Source organism: Anabrus simplex, chromosome 6 (genome assembly GCF_040414725.1).
Source record: "Anabrus simplex isolate iqAnaSimp1 chromosome 6, ASM4041472v1, whole genome shotgun sequence".
Lineage (NCBI taxonomy): Eukaryota > Metazoa > Arthropoda > Insecta > Orthoptera > Tettigoniidae > Anabrus > Anabrus simplex.
Window position 1 is genome coordinate 274,457,253 of NC_090270.1, and position 22,164 is coordinate 274,479,416.

Below are 22,164 nucleotides of genomic sequence, written 5' to 3' on the forward strand. Positions count from 1 at the left end.
CATATACATAACTCAGTCTACCTCCACCTTCCTACACTTCCCTTAAAAACTAACTGAACAAGTCCCAAGTGTCTTAAGATGTGTCCTATCATTCCAGATGTCTTAAGATCTCCTCTCACCAATTCGATTCAGTATCTCTTCATTCATTATCCGATCTCCTGTGAGCACACTTGATCTTGTTAGCATCGCTGTAACCCTATCTCACTAAGGTCACTTTAGATATGCCCACACCTGATTTCAACTTATTCAAAGATTTCCATGTTGTTCAGTTCTCTTTGTAGCCATGTTGTAAGCATTCAGCTATTGCTATCTGTCCAGGGATGTTGGGAGACCTTGTTTTCCATAGTAGTTGTCTTATTCTTTTAGCTGATCCGATGAGTTCCTGAGATATTCGTAGAAAACTGTTCCTGGATTTCAATCTCTGAGCCAATGATGGCTGTTACTGATGCGCATGGTGTGGAAACAGTTTGCATGATTTATGGTAATTATTACTTATAAAACCTTCTGAAAAATGTAATTTAACTTATGTTGGCACTTCCTGTTATATAATTTTACCAAATATGCAAGACAATTTCCTCCTCTAAACTAATTAATTCGATGAAAATGAAATGTCATATGGCTTTTAGTGCCAGGATATCCCAGGACGGGTTCGGCTAACCAGGTGCAGGTCTTTCTATGTGACGCCCGTAGGCGACCTGCGCGTCGTGATGAGGATGAAATGATGATGAAGACAACATATACACCCAGCCCCCGTGCCATTGGAATTAACCAATTAAGGTTAAAATCCCCGACCTGGCCGGGAATCGAACCCGGGACCCTCTGAACCGAAGGCCAGTGCGCTTACCGTTCAGCCAACGAGTCGGACATTAATTCGATCATTAAGGAAGACACATACATAGGTCCTACTACATAAAAATACTGATGCCTATAGTCCTATTAAAACAATGTGCGTGTTCTGACAGCTCATAGCACATGGTGCCGAGTAAAGGAGTAGGGGCGCTGTGTTGCCATATGATCCGGCTGGAGTTACTACAACTACAATGAAAGCCTCTCAATCCATGCTAGGCGCTGCGGAAAATAATATCCATGTACAGGGATCATGAGAGCGTTAGAATAACATTAAATATTGATTCTATTATTACAAGGTGGCTCAGCAATAATTTGATAAGCTCAAATATCGTAAGACATACTCATAATTCCCTTCCCTCACAAGCTTTTATCAGTCTATTCATTTTAGGTACATTTCAGCAGAAGTATGGCACTTTGACTGGCGTGCTCAATATTCTGGGTTCAAATCTGGGTGAGGATGGGAGAAATACTTAGGTGTTTTTTTGTATACATATAGAAGGGAAATCGTTCGGACCCTGTCATAAGCATCGGCACAATTTAAGATGCCAGCTATGATTGAAACTTGAGTTATTACAGGTGAAATTTCATCTTTAACCTTGTCGTTTTGAGTGCCTTTAAACTTACGACATTAGTTAAGGGACCACTTTCTATTGAAATCCGAAGCAAAAACAAAATCTTAGGTATTCTAACCCCAGGTCGCAATTTAATTTCTAAAATCTCACAATCTTCGTCCAAAATTCCAACCGTCCACCTTAATGAGAAAGAAGCAAAGAAGATGGATGATGTATAATTGTTATTTTAAGAAACCAAAAATAATAAACAGTATCATAATTTCAAAGGGTGCTGGTAACACCTGTTGTACTTCAATTCAAATATTAACTTTTCGAGGCATTTTCCAATTTTGCTGACTTAATGCTAGAACTGGAAAAATTGCATTACCAATTTTTGAGAAAAATCTGGAATTACATTTTATGAATATTATACTATCTAAAATTTACACTGCACTAATATGCTAGTCTTGATAACGATACATTAGTCTATTATTAGCACTTATTAACACGAACACAATAGCACCATAAATATTTAGCTGATTTCAAAAACACATTATAAAGGTAATGATATTACTTAAAGCAGACACTGTTATATAACCCGGCCACAATGGCTACGGTGTACCAACTGGCAACGTGGAACTTGGACCGGCCTCCTCACGGAGCTTTAAGACAGAGCTTATCTAGCTGGGATTGGCTTAAATGGGAGGCATGTACTGGTTGCCATAGTAACTGCCATCCCTTACTACCATGCTGGGAGCTGTCAGAACACGCACGTTGTTTTAATAGCACTACCATTACAGCCCACTACAACCAAGAGTTCCTTTCAGTAGGACATGACAAGGAAATTCATAATTTACATGCAATAATTGCACGTTTGTTTGCATTCCTGCCAATTGCACTAGTGACACTAGTGCACTGAGTGAATGAACTCAGAATTTCAGCCCGACTGTCCACCAAGATACAAAAATAAGCTCAGATATTTTTTGGCCATCTTTCGGAAAACAAGTTTTTGTGGGTCCATAGGAAGAGTCGTGTACAAGGAGTTGCCTTCTCATGCAATGGATTGTGCCTACTGTAAATCACAATAGACTTAGTTTCCAAATGATCAACAAAGCTAACCAAAGACACATTTGGAGAAGACGGATTCATGAAATCATTACAATACACCCCCCCAATGATGAAAAGACGGCATTCCAGCAGTTATAATTGACATGTCACTAAATGTCTTCACATGGCAGAATGAACACTGTTCCAGTGCCTGTTATGTCGCAGGATACGGCAAAGAATCACACCCAAGACATTTAAAATGTTAATTCTGGAGATAACACTAAAAAACCCAGTGTACAAGCTCACTATTTTTCTAAATAAGGGGATGAAGGAAATTTAGAACAGAAAAAACCCACTTCAGGAGTGGTGCTGGTGATTAGTGTTTTAAGAAGAAGTACAAATAGGCAACCATCCTCTATATAACGCCAATCAGAGGAGGGAAAAATGGAAGGGATCCAACACTTCAAAAAATGAAAATACCGGCCAAAGAAAGACAAGGGCCATGAAGCACATTAAAATGAAAGACTCCCTAGCCTCGAATGCTCCAACAGCGTCGGGGTCAGAAAAGAACAAGACCAAGGGAGGTCGGATAGAATAGATGAAAGTGAGGAGCCTATCATAAATGGAAGTAATGCCAGGACACAGCTATGAGCCCCGTGGTCGCAAAACCACACTCTGAAGTTGAGAGTCCTTGGGGCCCCTTTTACTCGCCTCTTACGACAGGCAGAGGATACCATGGGTGTTATTTTACCACACCCACACGGGGAACCCACTGCACAAAGTGTGAACTAAAAAATTATGTTCATTAACAGAAAACTGGTAAAAAGGTTGAAATAAAAGCCCCTAAAGGACAAATCAATGAAGGAATAATAAATGAGAAATGTACTAAAAGAAAACCATATTGACTAAGATAGGTTAGACTTTATTATGACACGCCGCCACACGTATAATTTCATCGTTTCTATACTAGAAAAGTTAATGTAAATTGGCCCCAAATAGTATACCGTAAGCTAAATAACGGCAGGACGGTATTACGAATGATGTAACCAGAAGTACATTATTAGGTTAAGGTAACAAAAATATAATTCTTCCAACAAATGAATGATAAATAAACCTTTGAAAATTCATTCAGCAAAAAATATCGAGTTAAAAAATAGCAAACAGGACCAAGAACACATTTTAACAGCTTGCAACAAAATTATTCAGTTAAATATCTTATAGTCGCCCACGTTGTCTAGTGAGATACGACAGCACTGTTAGGAATAAATGTGTATTTACCTCTTCGACAACTGGGTCGTCATCATCATCATCGCTCATTATAAATATCACAGATTATAATGTTCTACAACATAACTCTTTTAAATTGTAAGGAAAGTTATAAGTCATGAAATACTGGTGCACATTTTTCGCCGACAGACCATCGCTTTACTCCTTGTAAATAGTGTTGTTGTGCTGTCGAACGTGGTCAAACGCAATCTGGCGCAAAATTCTACGGATGAAACCAAAGAAGTTCTGTTCTGTTCGTGAAGTTGATATGGGCTCGTTATTTTACCCAGACACAATACTGTATTATAGTTGTACAAGTTCTACACGCGCACACAATTCTAATAAAGTAGTACAGCAATGCAGTTTACAATGTTTTCTGAGTACGAAGTACTTGAAGATTGAGGGAAGTAGACCATGCAGCGGACTCACAAAATGGGTTCAAAACACTTGAAGTAGTTCAGGAAAAGACGTATCACCTAGACAACTGAGAGTGAGGAAATATGTATACAAGACTAGGGGTGGCGTGCACTATCTTGGAGTAAATTACTACGGAAGTAGCGTTTATTAAAGAAGTCCATACTACAGAAGTAAATTACTACGAGAGTTATTTACTCCGGAAGTAACGTCGGAGAGTTGAAGTACAATTTACTCTTTTAGTTACTACTACAGAAGTAGCGTTCGTTACTCGCGGAGTAGTGCTGTGTTCGTGTATCTTCTTTAAAGAAATCCAAATTGATAAGGTTATGTGCGATAGGAAACGGGAGAAAAACGTAAGCGAAAAAGATAAATGCTTGTTAAAAGAGATAATGACGATCTATGCAAAGGATATAAGGTGTAAGAAACACAACATAAAGATGCTGGATAAGAAAGGAAATTCATGGAAAGTCGTGGCGAAAGAATTCAATGCTTCGAGTGATGGAAAACGCAGTGAAAAGCAAGTTAAGATTCTGTAGAAGAACTTAAAAGCAAAGCAGAAAGTCATGGACACGCGGGAAAAATTAAAACTGATGGCGGTTTCTTCATACAGATGGCCTACATCCACAGCGAAATTTTCCCATTTTCACACCAGGCAAATGCTGGGTCTGTAGGCCCTACCTTAAGGCCACGGTCGCTTCCCAATCCCTAGGCCTTTCCTGCCCTATCGTTGCCATAAGACCTATCTGTGCCGGTGCGACGTTAAGCAAATTGAAAAAAAAACCTCTTCCGATTTCTGAAAAGTTCACCGTTGTCACCGAGAGGGCAATAAATGGGAATATGTGCGCAGTCACAGTCAATTGCACCCACGACGTGTGGAAACCTGCGAACGTGAAGAATATCCTTTTATTTTCCGAACGAACATCATTTGCAGGCGTACCTCCCTCTTAGCCTCAACTACTGCTTTAACTACGCGATGAAAGATACGGCTAGCAGTTGTGCGGTAAACGTTAATTAGATCACCGGCAACTGTACCATACTGAAATGTTCCGGTACGAAACACTCGTAGGGCACACAGCAACTGTAATTTTAGAGTTACAACAAAATTAAGAGAAGAATTCAGCTGTAAGTGATCTCCAAGTAGATTTAGAAGGAAAGTAAAGGATTCCTTCCTAAGACCAAAAACGTTCCTGAAACTCGCCGTGTTCACATTACACGGCTATCGCCTTTCACGCACTGTAGGCCTACGCACTATTACATTTCCCATCGTTTACTGCGTCGAGATCGTCAATATAATATAATATAAAGTAATCCATAAACACGTTTGAAACGTCTTTCCTCTCATATACGGCACGATATTATCATTAGTCAACAAGTCTAAACTTAGCTTACTCCATGCACGACGTGAGAGTAAATTCTAACCTATATTCGTACGTTATTTACTTCTTTAGTAATATACTACAAGATGGTGCTCTTCAACATTTTACTCTTGTAGTAATTTAGTCCAGGAGTATCTGAGAGGACTAAAATACTTCGGAAGTAATCTACTCTCGTATGAAAGTCGCCGAATGCTGACTTCAAGAGTACTTTACTACAGAAGTAGAACTTAATCTTGGTTGGTGCACGCCACCCAAGGTATACTAATCTTCACGCTAGAGTGGCCGTCTCAGCGACTTCTACAAAACATACACACCAGGCCAACATATAAGGGATAAGCAGGAGAGGACAGTGGAACGACGGAGGGGTGGATATATGTGAGAGTGTAGGACTTTGGACAGATGGAAAGAAATATCTGAGCAACGTATATGGGGGATGTAGAGAGCGCAAAGTGTCAGTGAAATCGTAAACAAAAGATGAAGAGGGGCGACAGTGTGTTGATGTGAACATCAATGAAAATGTACACGCGATCGGTGGAGGGGGAGATGAGAATAAACGGTAGCTATGTGTCTTGGTTGAAGAGGAGGCGTTAGGGAGGGCGGGAGGCACATGAGAATATGATAAAATATGTAAGTAGTGTCAATGTATTGTGGGGAAGTGGGGTTAGAGTTGTAAATTAGAGTGATCTAAGAACTGATTTAAGATACGTATGATTGTGGGAGAGGGCTTGTATACGAGACATGCAATTGACGAGGGGAGTGGATAATTGTATTGTATTAAGCTGGAGTACAGGCATCGGTGAGGAGAGTTGTACAATGGGCATTGAAAAAAGAGATGATTGATATCAGCATCTAGAGATCCACAATGACATAGGGGATGCGGTTGTAAGCGAAATCGAAATTTATATAGAGGTGTGAGGGAATGATTAAAGCGAAGACGTATGATAATGATGATATGACGACGAGTGTAGGTGGCGTGTTGATACCAGAAAGTAGTAGGTAATATGGGTTGGAGACTATGATAGAATTTGCCCTTCTGACATGCAGATGTTGTCCATGTGTTTTGCCATATTTGTCGTTGTTGTGATTTGAGGAGAGATATGAAGTCTGTGGCTGGAACAGAAAATGTAGCTGGGGTTGTAGATAATAGGGAAGCCTCTTTCGCTAAGCGATCGGCTCGTTCATTGCCTGGTATGTTCTTATGTGCAGGTATCCAAATGAGGGTTATTTGGACACCTAATTGGTGTAAATTGAAGAGGATGTGTTTGACATTATACACATACCAGTTCAGCGTAAACTTGTTAGATTTTAGTGTTTGGAGCACGGAGAGAGAGTCAGTGAATATATTAACAGATTGTATGGATGAATTTTTGATGTACAGTAATGTTTGTCGTATGGCAAGGAGTTCAGCAGAAAAAATAGAAAAGTGGGACGATAAATGAAACAATTCAGCATACTGAGTCTGTTCGTAATAAAAAGCAGCTCCGACACCACAAGAATTTTTGGATCCATCAGTATAAACATTGGGACAGGCATTAGTGGATGAAATGCGAACTTTTTTAGAATGTAGAGGATAAAATGAAAGCCGGTAAGGAAGTATAGCAAAAGAAGATTCTTTAGAATGAATAATAGTAGGAGTATATTGAATCACGTCGTATGCCACAGAATAGTATGGTAGCACATGACTACGAATAATAGTAGATTTAAAAGGGGAGACAGACTCAAATGCCCAAATTAAGGCGGGGGCTCAAAACCAAAGAAGATTTGAAGCGTGGATGTAACAGAATGCATCAGACAACAGTGACTCTACATGTACGGTGTGGCCGAGTCCACACCAGCCGCCATGTTTTAGCCAAGTATTCGAACAGCTGTTAGGAGTGATATTCTTATTATTTCAATAAAGAATAGACTACCGGTAACTCATTGTTTCAAGAAGTTATTTATTTTTCTTATGCTGTGTGTATATAAGCCTATCAGTATTATTTGTTATATTCAGACTGACTACCTGACGTAAGACGGCAAAATTTAGATGTAGGCCCATACGTGGTATAGGCCTACGAGTCACAATTATTGAAGAAGTTAGAAATTCTATGTAGGTAGCTAGGCCTATAATAACATTTATGTTATAATATATGTGACATAAAAAAGTACAGTCATTGTCTTGAATGATGTATGTGAAGACTGTAAAGTTAGCCTATATATATATATTATAAAAATAAACATTACCATATTCCAGGTTGCATGGTTTTACATATCAGAATATATAACGCAGTATCATCAAACTATACATAGTATAATGTTAATTTAAAATTGGAACTACAGGATGTCATGTCAACCTTAATATGTTAGCAGAGCTATACAGATCTTTCTCTGTTAGCCCTGTGTTGTGCTTGCCAAGGATCATATAAGAGAAATATATCCGTCACTCCTGTATAATAAAGGTGGCTGAGAAAACAGGTCATGGAAGCTACAGTGGCCACTTTCTCTCTGCCAACATAAGGAAATAAATCCCACGATAGTACCTCGTAGTAAAAACGATGATGATAGTTGTTACTTTGTTAAAATTTTAATTGTGATAGAGATAATGATTGTATTTCGGTAGGAAAGTTGTATCTAAAGCTTCTCTCGTGTCTTTTACTTGAAAAGTAAATTGCAATTACCGTATTTGTATGTTGGCAATACTGTTATAACGCTAGCTTGTATCGTTGTTTCACCATTCGTATTTTAATGTAAATTTACATCTATTAAGTGATAAATGCAACATTGATTACTGAAAATGTTAATGCAATTCATATAAAACCCCAAAAGCCCATACTTGAATAAATCACGATCTAACATAACGTCATTCTTTCGCTCGTTCGTTGAACCCTTCACACGACTTTTATGTATGGGAATGGAAACATGAGAAGGAAAGGATGAAAGTAAAACACAGCATAATGCACACAGTTTATATTTTGAATTTATTTATTCCAAACAGCAGGTAAGAAGCACAATCACACAGACGTTTACTAGCAACTTCAATGTGAAGTACGTTCATGATCATAATACTATTTCTTCACACTAAGAACGCGCATAATTATAATTCCACACCATACTCTCAAAAAACTGGATCAAAAATCTCGTTCAATGCGAAAGAATCTCAACAAATTTTCGTCTAACAAGCACTATTACATATCGTACGACCAAGGTCCCTTTGCGCGCAACGATAACGGTGTTGTGTTTTGAATTTGCTGTACCACGCAACTGAATGTGTAATGCCAACCTCTGCCTTCTAAATTAACCCTCTAAAAGAGAATTTTAGTTTTCATTAGTTGGCGGAGATCGATTGGCCCATCTCAGAACTGCTTCGGACGCTCCCTATGAAGTGTCACCCCCCTGGTGCTTGCTTGCTTGCTGATGCTTATGGGCTGTGTCTACGACATTTCACCCAGTCAATACTCCCTTACTTATGTAATAGCACTAGTATAAATGAAAACTTCTGTTCAATAATTTATGTTTGATCTTGCAAGTAGATTACACAAACACTATTTGCACTATATCACATAATAACCCTATTTTGCTACAGCACACTGATCCCATACGAGCAACTTCCGTTCTTGCAATCACACTTCTTCTATAGTGTCACACGTTCTGATAATCCGAAAATGCACTCTCAAGGAATACACTAATGATATGAAGAATCACTCAAATGGAACCATCTAAAAACATGAGAACATCTCACCATATATAGCGGACAGAATTATAACACGATATTGGCTTCATCCAGAAACAAATTTAGAACTCTAATAATCTCGACGGTAGGATTACAGAGCAAACAAGAAACACTGGTTGGAAATACCTGCTTGAGTCGCTTGAGATTAGTCATACATGTTTTACGGGGGTTGTCATATAAAGAACATTCAAATAAGATATGGTTGGGGTCGCCATTAATAATATTTGCACCACACGAACAGTTTGTATCCTGCGTTAAATGGAAACGAGATCTATGTTGTGGGGTAAGGGCATGATTAAACCTTAACCGAATGATGTTGAAAATATGACGTCTAGAATATGATCCTCGCATAAACCACGGTTTAACCGGAATTGTTGGTTGTAAATGATAATAAAAGTTACCTTTGACTTGTGCAGTCTGTCGCCAGTAATTCTGCCATTCTTGACGACCAGCTTGTCGGATAACAACTACATAGTCAGAAGAAGGAACAATATTGTTAGTATTCGGAACAGGGAGACGAGAAGCTTGTTTTGCAAGACAATCTACTTTTTCATATCCTAAGATACCCACATGTCCTGGTACCCATACTAATGTTATATAAATACCGAAATTGTCAAGCATATAGAGGAGACTCTTGATATTGTATACATACCAATTATAGGATAACGCGTACGAGACCAACGACTGTAATGCACTCAGCGAATCCGTATAGATCGTAACCCGCGTATATCCCTGACGCTGAACAAAAAGTAAAGCTTGCTGTATAGCGAATAGCTCCGCAGTAAAAATCGAAAAATCACTAGGTAAACCATATTGTTTTTTAACATTTAGATAAGGTATATAATAAGCGACCCCAACTCCAGTAATATTCTTGGCCCCATCTGTAAAAATGTTGATGCTTTGTGGGATACTGGAAAGTTTCACTCTTTTAACAGGACGAATCTCGGTCTCCTGCAAACAAATCACGTTAGTAGAGCTACTACGTGTAGGCCATATTATCTGAGGCTTATAATAAGAAACCTGATAGGGTAAGGTATAGGGCATTAAGTTAACACTGTGTATTAATGTATACTGTTTTGACTTCAATGTGGTAAAAGCATGATACAGAACTGGAAACCGTCGCAAACCATGACGCCGTAAGGAATAATACTCCGAGAGTAACTGTAACTTCGGAATTAAAGGATGACTTGTCAGAGAAAATTTCTTGAGTAAATATTGGGTAGCAAGTATTTTTCTACGTACATGTAAGGGAGCTTCGCAGGATTCTACCAAAAATGCATTTGTAGGTGTGGACTTTAAAGCTCCAATACATGAGCGTATTGCTTTATATTGACAGATGTTAAGAGTATATAAGTTCGTATATGATGCTAAGTCAAAAATATGTGATCCGTAGTCCATTATCGCTCTAATAGTGGTTTTATACAAGGTTAGCGCCACAACTGGATCTGCACCCCATTGCCTACGTGTTACAGCTTGTATTACCTGAATATGCCGTTCGCTTTTCGAACGCAAATATAAAAATTGTTGTTTCCATGTAAGTTTCTGATCGATAAATAACCCAAGATATTTATGGTGACTAACTACGGGGATTTCATACTGATCAAAGGAAAGTGGTGATCGGTCACAGGTTCGGTGATGTGTAAATATCATCGCTCGACATTTCGCTATAGAAAGATTTAACCCATGGGCTTCTAACCATGTTCTGGCTTCGTGAAGTGTGTAAATAATATGTTGCCTACAGAGCTGTAAATTCTCATGTGTATAATAAAGCAAAAAATCGTCAGCATACGCCTGTATACGAGCATGACGGAGAATTACCGTTTCGAAGTCCTTCATAAAAAGAGCGAAAAGAATACCACTCAGAATATCGCCCTGCGGCAACCCACTACTTACCTGCCGGGGTTGGATTGTATAATGTGTCGATTTAAATCTCAGTGATCTATATGTAAGAAGTTGTCTGAGAATGATAATAAATCCCTCAGGAATCTTAAGAGTCGCAAGCTTTTCCCATTATATATTGAAAGGTACGGAATCATAAGCCCGCTGTATATCAAGGAAAACCGCTATGGTACTATATTTTCTGTGACGAGCTAATAACAAGTCTATAACAAAACTATTAAATGCATCATATGTACTACGTCCCTTAAAAAAGGCATATTGATATCGAGGCGTCAAGTTATAGTATTCTAATACTCATATAATTCTTCGAAGTAAGATCTTTAAAAAGACTTTACGGAGGCGCGAACCTAGTACTATACCGCGATAATTATTAGCTTCAGTGGGTAATTGCTTATTTTTAAGAATAGGAATCAGAAAAAATTCATTCCAACTAACTGGGGTACTGTAATTGCGAAAAATATCATTGTACATATTTAATAATACCTTCTTTGCTCTAAGAGGTAATAATTTAAGCATTTGATATGATACATTATCTGGACCGGGGGATGAATTCGAGCACGATTGTAGAACTGCCTCTAATTCCTGATAATCGCATGGTTGTAACAATACGGAAAAACGTGCGTCTTGTGGGTCTTGTTAATGAACATACTGTGGTACGACATAATCTGGCGTCTCTCGAACAAGAAAATCGGATAAGACCTGACCTGGGATGGTCATGGCAGGGGAGTGTTGCGAAACTCTTGTGATTGCCCTAATGGCATTCCACAAGGCTGCAATTGGAACCTGACGCGTGAAGGACGATATAAACTCCTTCCAAGCGACACGACGTTTTTATGGAAAATTCTGCGAGTCTGTGCTATGTGTCGTTTGAGCCGGAAATAATTTTCAGATGCGGCGTGCTGCCTATATTGTCGGAAAAGCACCTTGCGGGTTTGAATCAATAAATGACATTCCGCATCCCACCATTTAACATTCATAGGTTTCCTAGAAGATAATGGAGGTGTGGCAATGATGGGGTGGTGAAGATTAATATAATATGCGAAAATCTGAAGTAAAGTTTGATATGAAAAAATATTGTCCGGTATTTTTTGTAACTCATCCTCAATGTAAGACGTATATATGTGCTGTTTAAATCTCCTCAAGGAACGAACCATGTTATTGTGAACTGTATGCTTCGGTGGAGAAATAGGTCTGCCTATACCATAAGAAATAGCAATGGGGAAATGATCACTGGAATAAGTATCACTTAAAGTATGCCATGTAGTGATAGACACCATACTTCGCCTACACAATGTTAAATCTACTGCGCTAGGAGGTGCAGAAGGCGCAGTCAATCGCGTAGGAGAGCCATCATTCAAAATAGCAAGCGAATGGTTATTTACTGCATTAAGGAACTGCATACCTTAAGGTGTATCCAAATTTCCTCCCCACACTGTATGGTGAATATTAAAATCTCCAAATATAAAAACATATGGTTCTGTAGTAAATTGATGAAAAAATTGATCCCATTGTCTCTCATTAATGGAAACGTCAGGAGGACAATAGATTTTCACAAGTAAAATATGCATATAATATAATCCTATCACATATGTATGGGGTATGGCCTGAATATTCGAATAAATTCTATATGTCACTGAAGAGTGCACCAAAAAGGCAACCCCACCATAACCGGGGCCATCATTACGTAAAACTTTATAATTAGGATACGTGATGCGAGTTGCAAGATCAAACCAAGTTTCTTGTATGGATAAAAAGTGAGGTACTGTTTCCTGAATTAATTTAAATAGCTCATGACGTTTGTTCATGAGACTTCTAGAGTTCCATTGAGTGATTCTGATCATAGAATTGAATGAAACTGCAAACCTTGTCCCTTAACTGGTATACATTATGAGCTAACACTGGGTGATCACCCAACAATTGCACCAATTGATGAATAGATTGATAAAGACTACTTTGGAGATGTTCTCTTTGCCTATGAAATGATGAAAGCGGTTGCGCCATTGGTGCGCTACTAGTGGCAGCAGGCTCTTCCAAAGATGCCTCCATCCTCCGGCTTGCGCCATTGGAAAAAGTTGTAACTCGTGAAGCACCCATCTCCGTACGGGGAATCTCTCTAACCAAATTATAATAACCATCCCGATCATATCCTGGAGCTGGTACTGGTCTAGGTGATTTTAAAATTACTTGTGTAAATTTTCTCTTACGGGGGTTCTCCTGTGTATGAATCGGCTCCTCCCCAGTTAAAGGGGGAAAATTTTGGGAATTGTCCACAACATTATATTCAATAGGTTGAACTTTCTGTACAGCGTCCTTGAAAGATAAGTTCTGATTGCTCATGATCTTTTTGATACAGACTTGCTGTTGGTGAGCTGGACAGTCAACGGCTCCAGTTAAATGGGTGCCGCGACAATGCACACATTGCAGGAAAGTTTCTGTACAGTTTGCCGTAGTATGGTGCAATGCACATTTCCCACACCTTGGACTTGTTGCCCTGCAATGTTTATCAACGTGACCGTACCGTTGGCATTTTTTACAGAGGATGGGAGCAAAAACATATGGCTCCACCTCTAAATGTACCTGATATAATGACACATACTGTGGAAGTTTCTGCGTCCGAAAAACCACTTTTATTGATCCCGTGGGGACATACTTAGTTCCTTCCTCGTTAACAATTCTACGGTTCAAACGCCGTACCGATTTTATGGCTGCTGTAGACTTTAAGTGTTTTAATATAGTAGCCTCATTTAACGTCTTCTCTACTCCCCTGATAACTCCTACACGCAATACATTAGAGCTTGGTATATATGCCCGGAGCTTAAGCTCAACTAATAAAGGGTGTCTCAAGAATGAATTCGCCTGCACGGCATATACAAATTCTATTTGTACACTATTTCGACCCTTTCGGGCCACGGATTTAATTCCTGGAATGTTTTTCTCACAGAAAATTCTACCCAGGGTCATGGGGTGCATGTTACCAACATTGCCTGATGCCGTGGACTCCACAAAAATAATGAAGGGTCCATAATGAGTACTAGGGTAAAGTTCCTGCGTCTCAGTCTTCGAAACCGTATCACCAGTCTCATTATTCACACACGCATCTGTTGTATTAGAATTACTCAATGTACCGCTATTCTCGCTTGAACTATCATCCGCATCATGTTCCATTTGAACTGTTTCTTCCCGAGCAACTGTGAGGGTTGAAGGATCCGGAGACTCCTCGCCACCACTTTGCTCCCCCATAGTTTACGAATTACACTCGTAGAATCACTATTCAATACCGTCCACGCTACCTCGTCACAGTGACTGTCCACTCAACTGCACACGATCACTGCTACTAGGGAACTATGACCCTGTGTTGTGGAATGTACCTGATTGGTGTATACCCCCACCAATCGGCCTATTACTAACGGGAGACTGGATCGTTGCCTACGAGATATCTTCTTCTTATGACGCCGTCTCCCTCCGAACGTTGGCGATCCAATTGATTATGATTACACGCGAAATGGCAGCACGGAATATTTCTATCGACGTATGTCCATACCACCGCCGCAGGTCTTTCAGCCAGGAATTTCTCCGTCTTCCCACAGATCTTTTCCCATCAATCTTCCCTTGAATGATCAGTCGGAGAATTTCGTATCGTTCACCTCTCATGATGTGCCCGAGGTAGCTCACCTTACGCTCCTTGATGGTTATGAGAAGGTCTTTCTTCTTGTTCAAGATGTTGAGGACTTCTTCATTTGTCTTCTTTTCTACCCAAGATATTCGGAGTATTCTTCTGTATAAGTACATTTCAAAAGATTCGATACGTTTCTCTAATAAAGGGCTAAGCGTCCACCCTTCGAAACCATACAGAAGGACAGGAAATACATAACAACGTAGCATTCGAACTCTGAGCTGGAGGTTGAGTTCTTGGCTGGTGAATAAGGTCCTCATGGTATTGAATATATTTTTTGCTTGTCTAATCCTGGATAAGATTTCGCATTTTGAATGACAACGCTGGTTCACTAGAGTTCCAAGGTATTTGATAGAAGATACTTGTTGGACAATGTTGTTGTTGATGTAAAGGGAGGCCTGTTTTGGTGTTTTTGAGAATACAATCAGCTTGGTCTTGTTAATATTCAAGGATAAACCGTAGGTTTCACTAGTCCTCACGATGTTGTTTATAATGATTTGAAGATCACTAGGGTTGCTGGCTAACACAATAGTGTCATCAGCAAATCGGATGTTATTAATAACAAAGCCATTGATCTTGATACCTAGATTAACATCTTCCATAGCCTCTCTGAACACAGCTTAAGAGTAGATGTTGAAAAGGAGTGGGGAGAGGACACATCCCTGGCGGACACCTCTTCGTATAGCTATGTCCTCAATAGTAGTTCCTTCTACTTTGACCTCTGCCGTTTGATTCCAGTACAGATGGGAAATGATACGAAGATCACCAACATCCACACCAGTAGATTTTAAAATCTCAACAAGTTTTGCATGAGATACGCAATCAAATGCATTTCGGTAATCGATGGAACAAGCGTGCACATCTACATTCATATCTAGGCATCTCTGGGTCAAAACATTCAAGGAGAAAAGAGCCTCACGAGTACGCAGTCCATTCCTAAAGCCAGACTGAGTATGTCCAACTTGGCGTTCGCATTTGAGGTAGATTCGAGTGTGGATGATACGCAGAAATACCTTTAGCACATGCGACATTAGGCTGATCATACGATAATCATCACAATGTGATGCACTAGCCTTTTTAGGTATGGTGACAAAAGTAGATCTTAGCCAGTCAGATGGAATTCTAATAGATTTATATATTGCGTTGAATAATGTAGTTAGCAGCTCTATTCCTCTGCCATGGCCTTCAGCAATGAGTTTGAGAGTTTCTGCATGAATCTTGTCCGGACCTACAGCTTTTCCATTCTTCTGGAGTTTGATTGCATACAGTACTTCCTCTTGGGTTATATTTGGTCTTGTTTCGCTGCCTTCGCCAATAAAAGGTGGTTTGTCTGGCCTTTCATCGCTAAATAGTTTTTCAACATATTCTTTCCAACACTTCAACTTGTCTTCGACTCCTACCAAAATGGTGTCATTGGCATCCCTCACTATAGCTTTACATGGCCTGTGACATTTCCCTACAAGTTCATTGATCTTCTTGTGGAGATTAAACAAGTCATGTTTCTCTTGGAGAAGTACTATTTCTCAGCATCTCTCCACGAGACATAGTTCTTTTGCTTCCCTACACTTCCTCCGCACTGTCTTGTTTAGTTCTTGGTATTGGACTTTATTTACATGTTTCACTTTCCGTCTTTGGTCCATAAGCTGTAGAATATCTTCTGTCATCCATGGCTGTTTTTTGAACTGTTCGAATGTCCTATATCATGCTCTTGATTATCAGTGAGTATGTTCTTTAGTGCAGTCCATTGTGATTCAATATCCTCTGTTTCCAAGTTGTTTATTGTATTCATACGTTCTTCGAGCTTCAAGGTTGTTTGAGCTCGAAATACGGGGTTTCAAGGCTCTTTGTATCGATGCGCTTAGGTCTGTTAGAGCGTATGTTCTTGACAAAACGATGAAGTGTTAAGTCCATTACGACGGGATTATGGTCGCTGTTAACATCCGCCCCACGGTAGGTTTTGACAGCTTTCACGTATCTTCTCAGATGTCTTTTGATGAGAATGAAGTCTATCTGATTCCTTACAATATGACCTTCACAATCTGCAGGAGACGTCGATGTATACAAGCGCCGGGGATGTAGCTTGAAAAAGGTATTAATAACAGAGAACTGTTGTTCTGAACAAAACTGAACGAGACGATCACCTCTGGCATTTCTCTTACCAAGGCCATATTGTCCATCAATTTCATCCTCTGCACCGATACCTATCTTAGCATTGAAATCACCAAGGACAAGAGTTACATCCCCTTTCTTTGTAAGGGATATTGCCTCCTCTAGAATGGAATAGAATTCTTCGACTAATTCGTCATCCTTATCGCCGGTTGGAGCATAGGCTTGGTTAATATTCATGGGACGATGGGAAGTTTGTAGTTTAAGAAACATGACACGCTCTCCAAATGGAATGAAATCGATGACAGACTTCACCAGATCAGACGAGAGGAGCACAGCCACTCCATATTGATGTTGAGGATCGTTACCACCAGAGTAATACAGAACTCCATGATTAGATTTTTGTGTTCCTGATCCAGGCCATCGAATTTCACTAAGGCCCAAAATCTTGATTTCCAAGCGTTGCATTTCTGATTCAACGTTTGCAAGTTTCCCAGCCATATATAGACTTCGCACATTCCATGTGGCGATTCTTATTCTTTTGTTATAAATTTGAAACTTATCAATACTTGACCTCGGGGGGATTCTTAGCACCCTCTCCCGACTTAAGGGGTGCCCCGGACTGAGGGCCGTTTCTTTAGTACCTGTAACCATAATCATATTGAAAGATTTGGAAAGATAGCTCAGTAGGACTTCCTTTTCCTTTCTGTGCCGCAGAGTGAAAACCGTGGAGGCTTTTACAGCTGCGCTTCTCACATCCAGTGTAGTACCACTAATGAAATCCTTCTTCATGTTCTACTACATGGTACGGTTGGAGCTGCTGCCCTCCAACAGGAGATGTCCATTTAGATATACAAGGCCAGGAAGTGTGCGCTAGTTCTGAGCATAAAAGCCGTCCCCAACCAGGTTCGCAGTACCGCCGCCAGATGTCTCGACATCGTGCTATAGTTTGCATGAGCTGTAGTGTATCAACATATGGAGTAAAGTGTTTTTAATACGTTTACTTATAGATTTTACTTATTGTTAGTGTTCAAATGAACTGCAAGTAAATTTCATTTAATCTATAAAATATGATATATCGTACTGTAAGTCCAATTCGTCAAAAAAAGAGAACAATTGGAGTTTTCAATCATTTCCAGCCGATCCAGTTATAAAGGAGAAGTGAATAATTGCAACGTCCAGACGGGGGGAAGGGGGTGCAAATTAGGTTCGCTTTGGTCGCCTGGGACGTCATCCAGAGTCTGTAATTTACATTTTAAATATTGAGACTTCAGTTGATGGGTTACAGATTCATTAGATCACTTCACTGCCTCCGACTACTGCATCAAAAGACGCGAATTAGGCCTATGTTGGCTTTCCGAATGGAAAAAGAAAACTAGAATAACATCCCTCATTAAAAATCACCCTGTGGGTGGGGGCGGTAGAATAAAACCCACGGTATCCCCAGCCTGTCGTAAGAGGCGACTAAAAGGGGCTACAGGGGCTCTAAACGTTGGAGCGTCGGTTAGCGACCACGGCCCCTTAGCTGAGTCCTGGCATTGCTTCAACTTACTTGTGTTAGGCTTCTCACTTGCATCTATCCTATCCAACTCCTCTTGGTCAACTCTTGTTTTTCCCGCCCCCACGGTATTAGGTTCCCCAGGCCTAGGGAGTCTTTCACTTTCACGTGGCCCCTGTCTTCCTTTGGCCTATATCTTCATTTTTTGAAGTGTCGAATACGTTCATTTTACCCTCAGATTAGTGTTCGCGATTGTTCTGTTTTCTTTCAGATGCACTATTTTTAATAGGCCAAAAAGTATCTGGAAGTCTTTTTTGCTATTGGTTTTACGTCGCACCGACACAGATAGGTCTTATGTTGACGATGGCATAGGAAAGGGCTAACAGTGGGAAGTAATCGACCGTGGCCTTAGTTAAGGTACAGCCCAAGCATTTGCCTGGTATGAAAATGGGAAACCACGGAAAACCAACTTCAGGGCTGCCGACAGTAGGATTCGAACCCACTATCTCCCAGATGCAAGCTCACAGCTGCGCGCTCCTAACCGCACGGCCAATTCGCCCGGTAGTTTTATATTATTTTCGATGCTATTTATATTAAGAATGATAAGATGCCTTTTCAGAAAAACCTGTCAGTCTGGAGTTGTCTTCCTTGGCCATGATATGTGGTTATCTTGTTCGAGTTGCGGAAGAAAATTCCAACTGGGAATCATGCTTGAGATAGATATCCTCGGCCACTACTGACAGTCCATTGATGTGCCTTATTAGGATGGAAGATCGTGAAGCATTACGCTAACCCTCAAAACATTGTTTACTTCCTGCAAAATGTGTTGAATTTTACGCGTCACTCGTTACGTTATCTGGGAAATACGAATTTAGTTTAAAAACCTAACGTTTTTGTTGTTCTAAAGTTCATTGAAGCATTGACGAGTGTGATCAGAGAGTACTGACTGCAACTCTCATTACAAAACTTTTAAAAGCAATACTCGACAATGAAGCTCATACAATTACACTTGCTCATGACTTGGAAAAGAACTTCAGGACAAAGCCTTTAAGTTGGAAGATCTTAAAAATGTGAGTGAGACGAGCACTAATCATGGTAAGTCATTTTAATGTATTACTTTTATTATTTATTGCACTTGACTTCGTCTAAAGTATTCCAAATACCACTTACCCACTGTCGGCAGCCCTGAAAATGGTTTTCCGTGGTTTCCCATTTTCACACCAGGCAAATGCTGGGGCTGTACCTTAATTAAGGCCACGGCCGCTTCATTCCTACTCCTAGCCCTTTCCTGTCCCATCGTCGCCGTAAGACCTATCTGTGTCGGTGCGACGTAAAACAACTAGCAAAAAAATATACCACTTAAATGTGCTTTACTTTACATACAATCACTCGAAATCACATTTAGGTGGTCCTAACTTTATTATTTGTAGATTTTTACGTCTTTAGAAACCAACATGTACTATTAATTGAATGTATTTCGCGCGAGCAGCATAGCACGATGTCGAGACCTCTAGCGGACGTTTGTAAAACTACTTGCGACCCGCATTTCTATCGGTCCACTTCCCGGCCTTGTACTGTATATCTCGTAGGCAACGATTGGATGGACTTGAGCTCTGTTGGAGTAGCCATTTTGACAGTCTACCCATTCTCTTTGGTATACGTCTGGATTTCGTGATATACACACGCGTCATATAGACTCCATATATTATCGGGTTTATACCGGTTCCTATCCCTTTTGGGAGGGAAGTTTGGTACGTGCCTATTTTATTTCTATTTCTTCAACTTTCTGATCGTGCTTTTGAATGGTAAATTTTATCATTAGTTTATTACTGACTTTTTTTTAAATCCCATTATTCTTCTAGTTTCGGTTAAATTTATTTCGGTCAGTAATCTTGTCTCTGCCCTTCTGTTATGAAGGTTATCAACTTGTGTTCTTCCATTTGTAATTCTGTATCCGTTCGTATTTTTCCAACGTGTAGTTATTATTGCTGTATGTTTCTGATTACTCCTACCTGATATGTCAGATACGTACTATTCGTGTAGGATTATCTTTTTAAGGTACGTTATTGGGCATTTTCCTAAATTCTATTACTTTACCTTGTCGTTTTTAATTGCCGGTGGCCGATAACCTTAAAAATGCCTCTCTGCTCCGAAGACTAACATGAGGACCAGCTTGACAGTCGTAGCGAGGAAACGTATGTGCTTCCCGCTGATTCACCTCTCCTCGCCAGGCGATCTGGACTTTCCCAGTACTAGTCAGGCAGCTGTACTTGTTGGTACACGTACGAAAGAGCTTTGTCTGAGCTGTAGCACTTATCAGTGCTCGGTTTCTCTTTCAGGAGTTTTATTTTCAGGAGGACCAGGATGACTGCGGCGGACATCTGGATTGCGGCGGACGAATGGACTACGGCCGACAACAGGACGACTACGATGAACAACGAAACCAAGCCGTACGCCTTCAGGGACGGGTGTGACCCCCCTGACGGCTTCGTGTTCCGACAGAGCTCGGCAACCACGGTGGACCAGACTCTCCTCGTGTACGACAGGCCGGGGGAGACGCAGCCACGCAGCGAGATATGGTACTGCACATGATGCGCCACCCCATGTCTAAGGGAGCCAGGATCATCCCTACGCAACACGTCGAGAGCTTCCTGCCCGGAGGCTTAATAATCAGGGACCACAGGATAATATCGCGAGGGAACTCTCTCAGACATACCAGGTTATCCGTCTACCAGGGAGAGATGACGCACCACGGATGTTCGACGCCTACCGATGGAGAGCCATTACCAGCACCGCCGCCACCAGACGGCCAGGAGGAACCAATGGACGAGGAATAAGGCGGTTAATATGGACTTAGTCCTCCCGTCCACGACGGACACCAGCGACGCGACCACGGAGGTGAATCATGCCGCCCCTTGGCGCCGCAAATGTGTGATTCAAGTTGAGCGGCTCGGCACTGCGAAGTGGACGCAGACCGCTCCTCCAAGAACCACCTCTGCGAGATGGACGCAGACCAAGGCCTGCCACGAAGGGTCTACCACCAAGGCGCAATCAAGGAAGACGCTCCAGATGGCGGACGGCAGCACAGCAGTAGAGGAAGACGCCCCCTGGCGTTCAGAGGCTGCTACACAGGCCCAGACTGCAAGCGAGTCTGTCATGTTGCAGACTACGATGTGCGCCCCAAAGGACAGGGAACGCAATCAGGTGCCTGCAACGACTGCGCCACCGCCATCCAGGAGGAGGGAGAAACCGGCACTGCAGCGGAACCACCCGCTACCCCAGGGTCACTAGGCCCGGAGGAGGACCACCAGGACAAGGCCCCTTCCCCAGCCGAGAAGAGACCCCTTCAGCCAGGAAGCAGGCGCCGCCACCGCACCGGGAAGAAGAAGACGTCGCCGGCCCAACAGGAGAGGGCCACCCAGCCGCAGACCGAGACTGCTCCCAGGACAGCAGTCGAGCGAGGAACCAATCAGGAGAGGACCTCAGCGGGTATCGGCAATCAGGTGAGACGGAAACGTCCCCCTCTGCAGCTCTTGCAGTGTTTCCTCTGTTTGAGGTGGGGCCACCGTCAGGAGAGGTGTGGGCTCTTAGTGAGTTGCAACCGTTGTGGGAGTGATCACCACTGTATGGCCTGCGCAGCAAGTAAACTGGCGCCGGTGTGCGCCAACTGCGCGGGGGGCCACCCGACCTCTCAACACAGTTTCCCTGTGTTTCGGCCCATGGTGCACGCAGAGAGGAAGGAGCTCCGGCGTCATGACCCACCGCCATCCAGG

At 41.3% G+C, this 22,164-nt stretch overlaps 1 protein-coding gene across 2 annotated transcripts in view; it reads right to left on the bottom strand.

Moving 5' to 3' along the window:
* The window catches only part of Polr3E (RNA polymerase III subunit E), a 125,010-nt gene extending 121,104 nt beyond the window's left edge, over positions 1 to 3,906 (bottom strand). For both annotated transcript variants that reach the window (XM_067149305.2, XM_067149306.2), the window contains exon 1: positions 3,726 to 3,906. In XM_067149305.2, coding sequence (XP_067005406.2) covers positions 3,726 to 3,764 — 39 coding nt within the window. In that variant the 5' untranslated portion in view covers positions 3,765 to 3,906. The remainder of the gene's footprint in view (positions 1 to 3,725) is intronic.
* Positions 3,907 to 22,164: the final 18,258 nt, after the last annotated feature.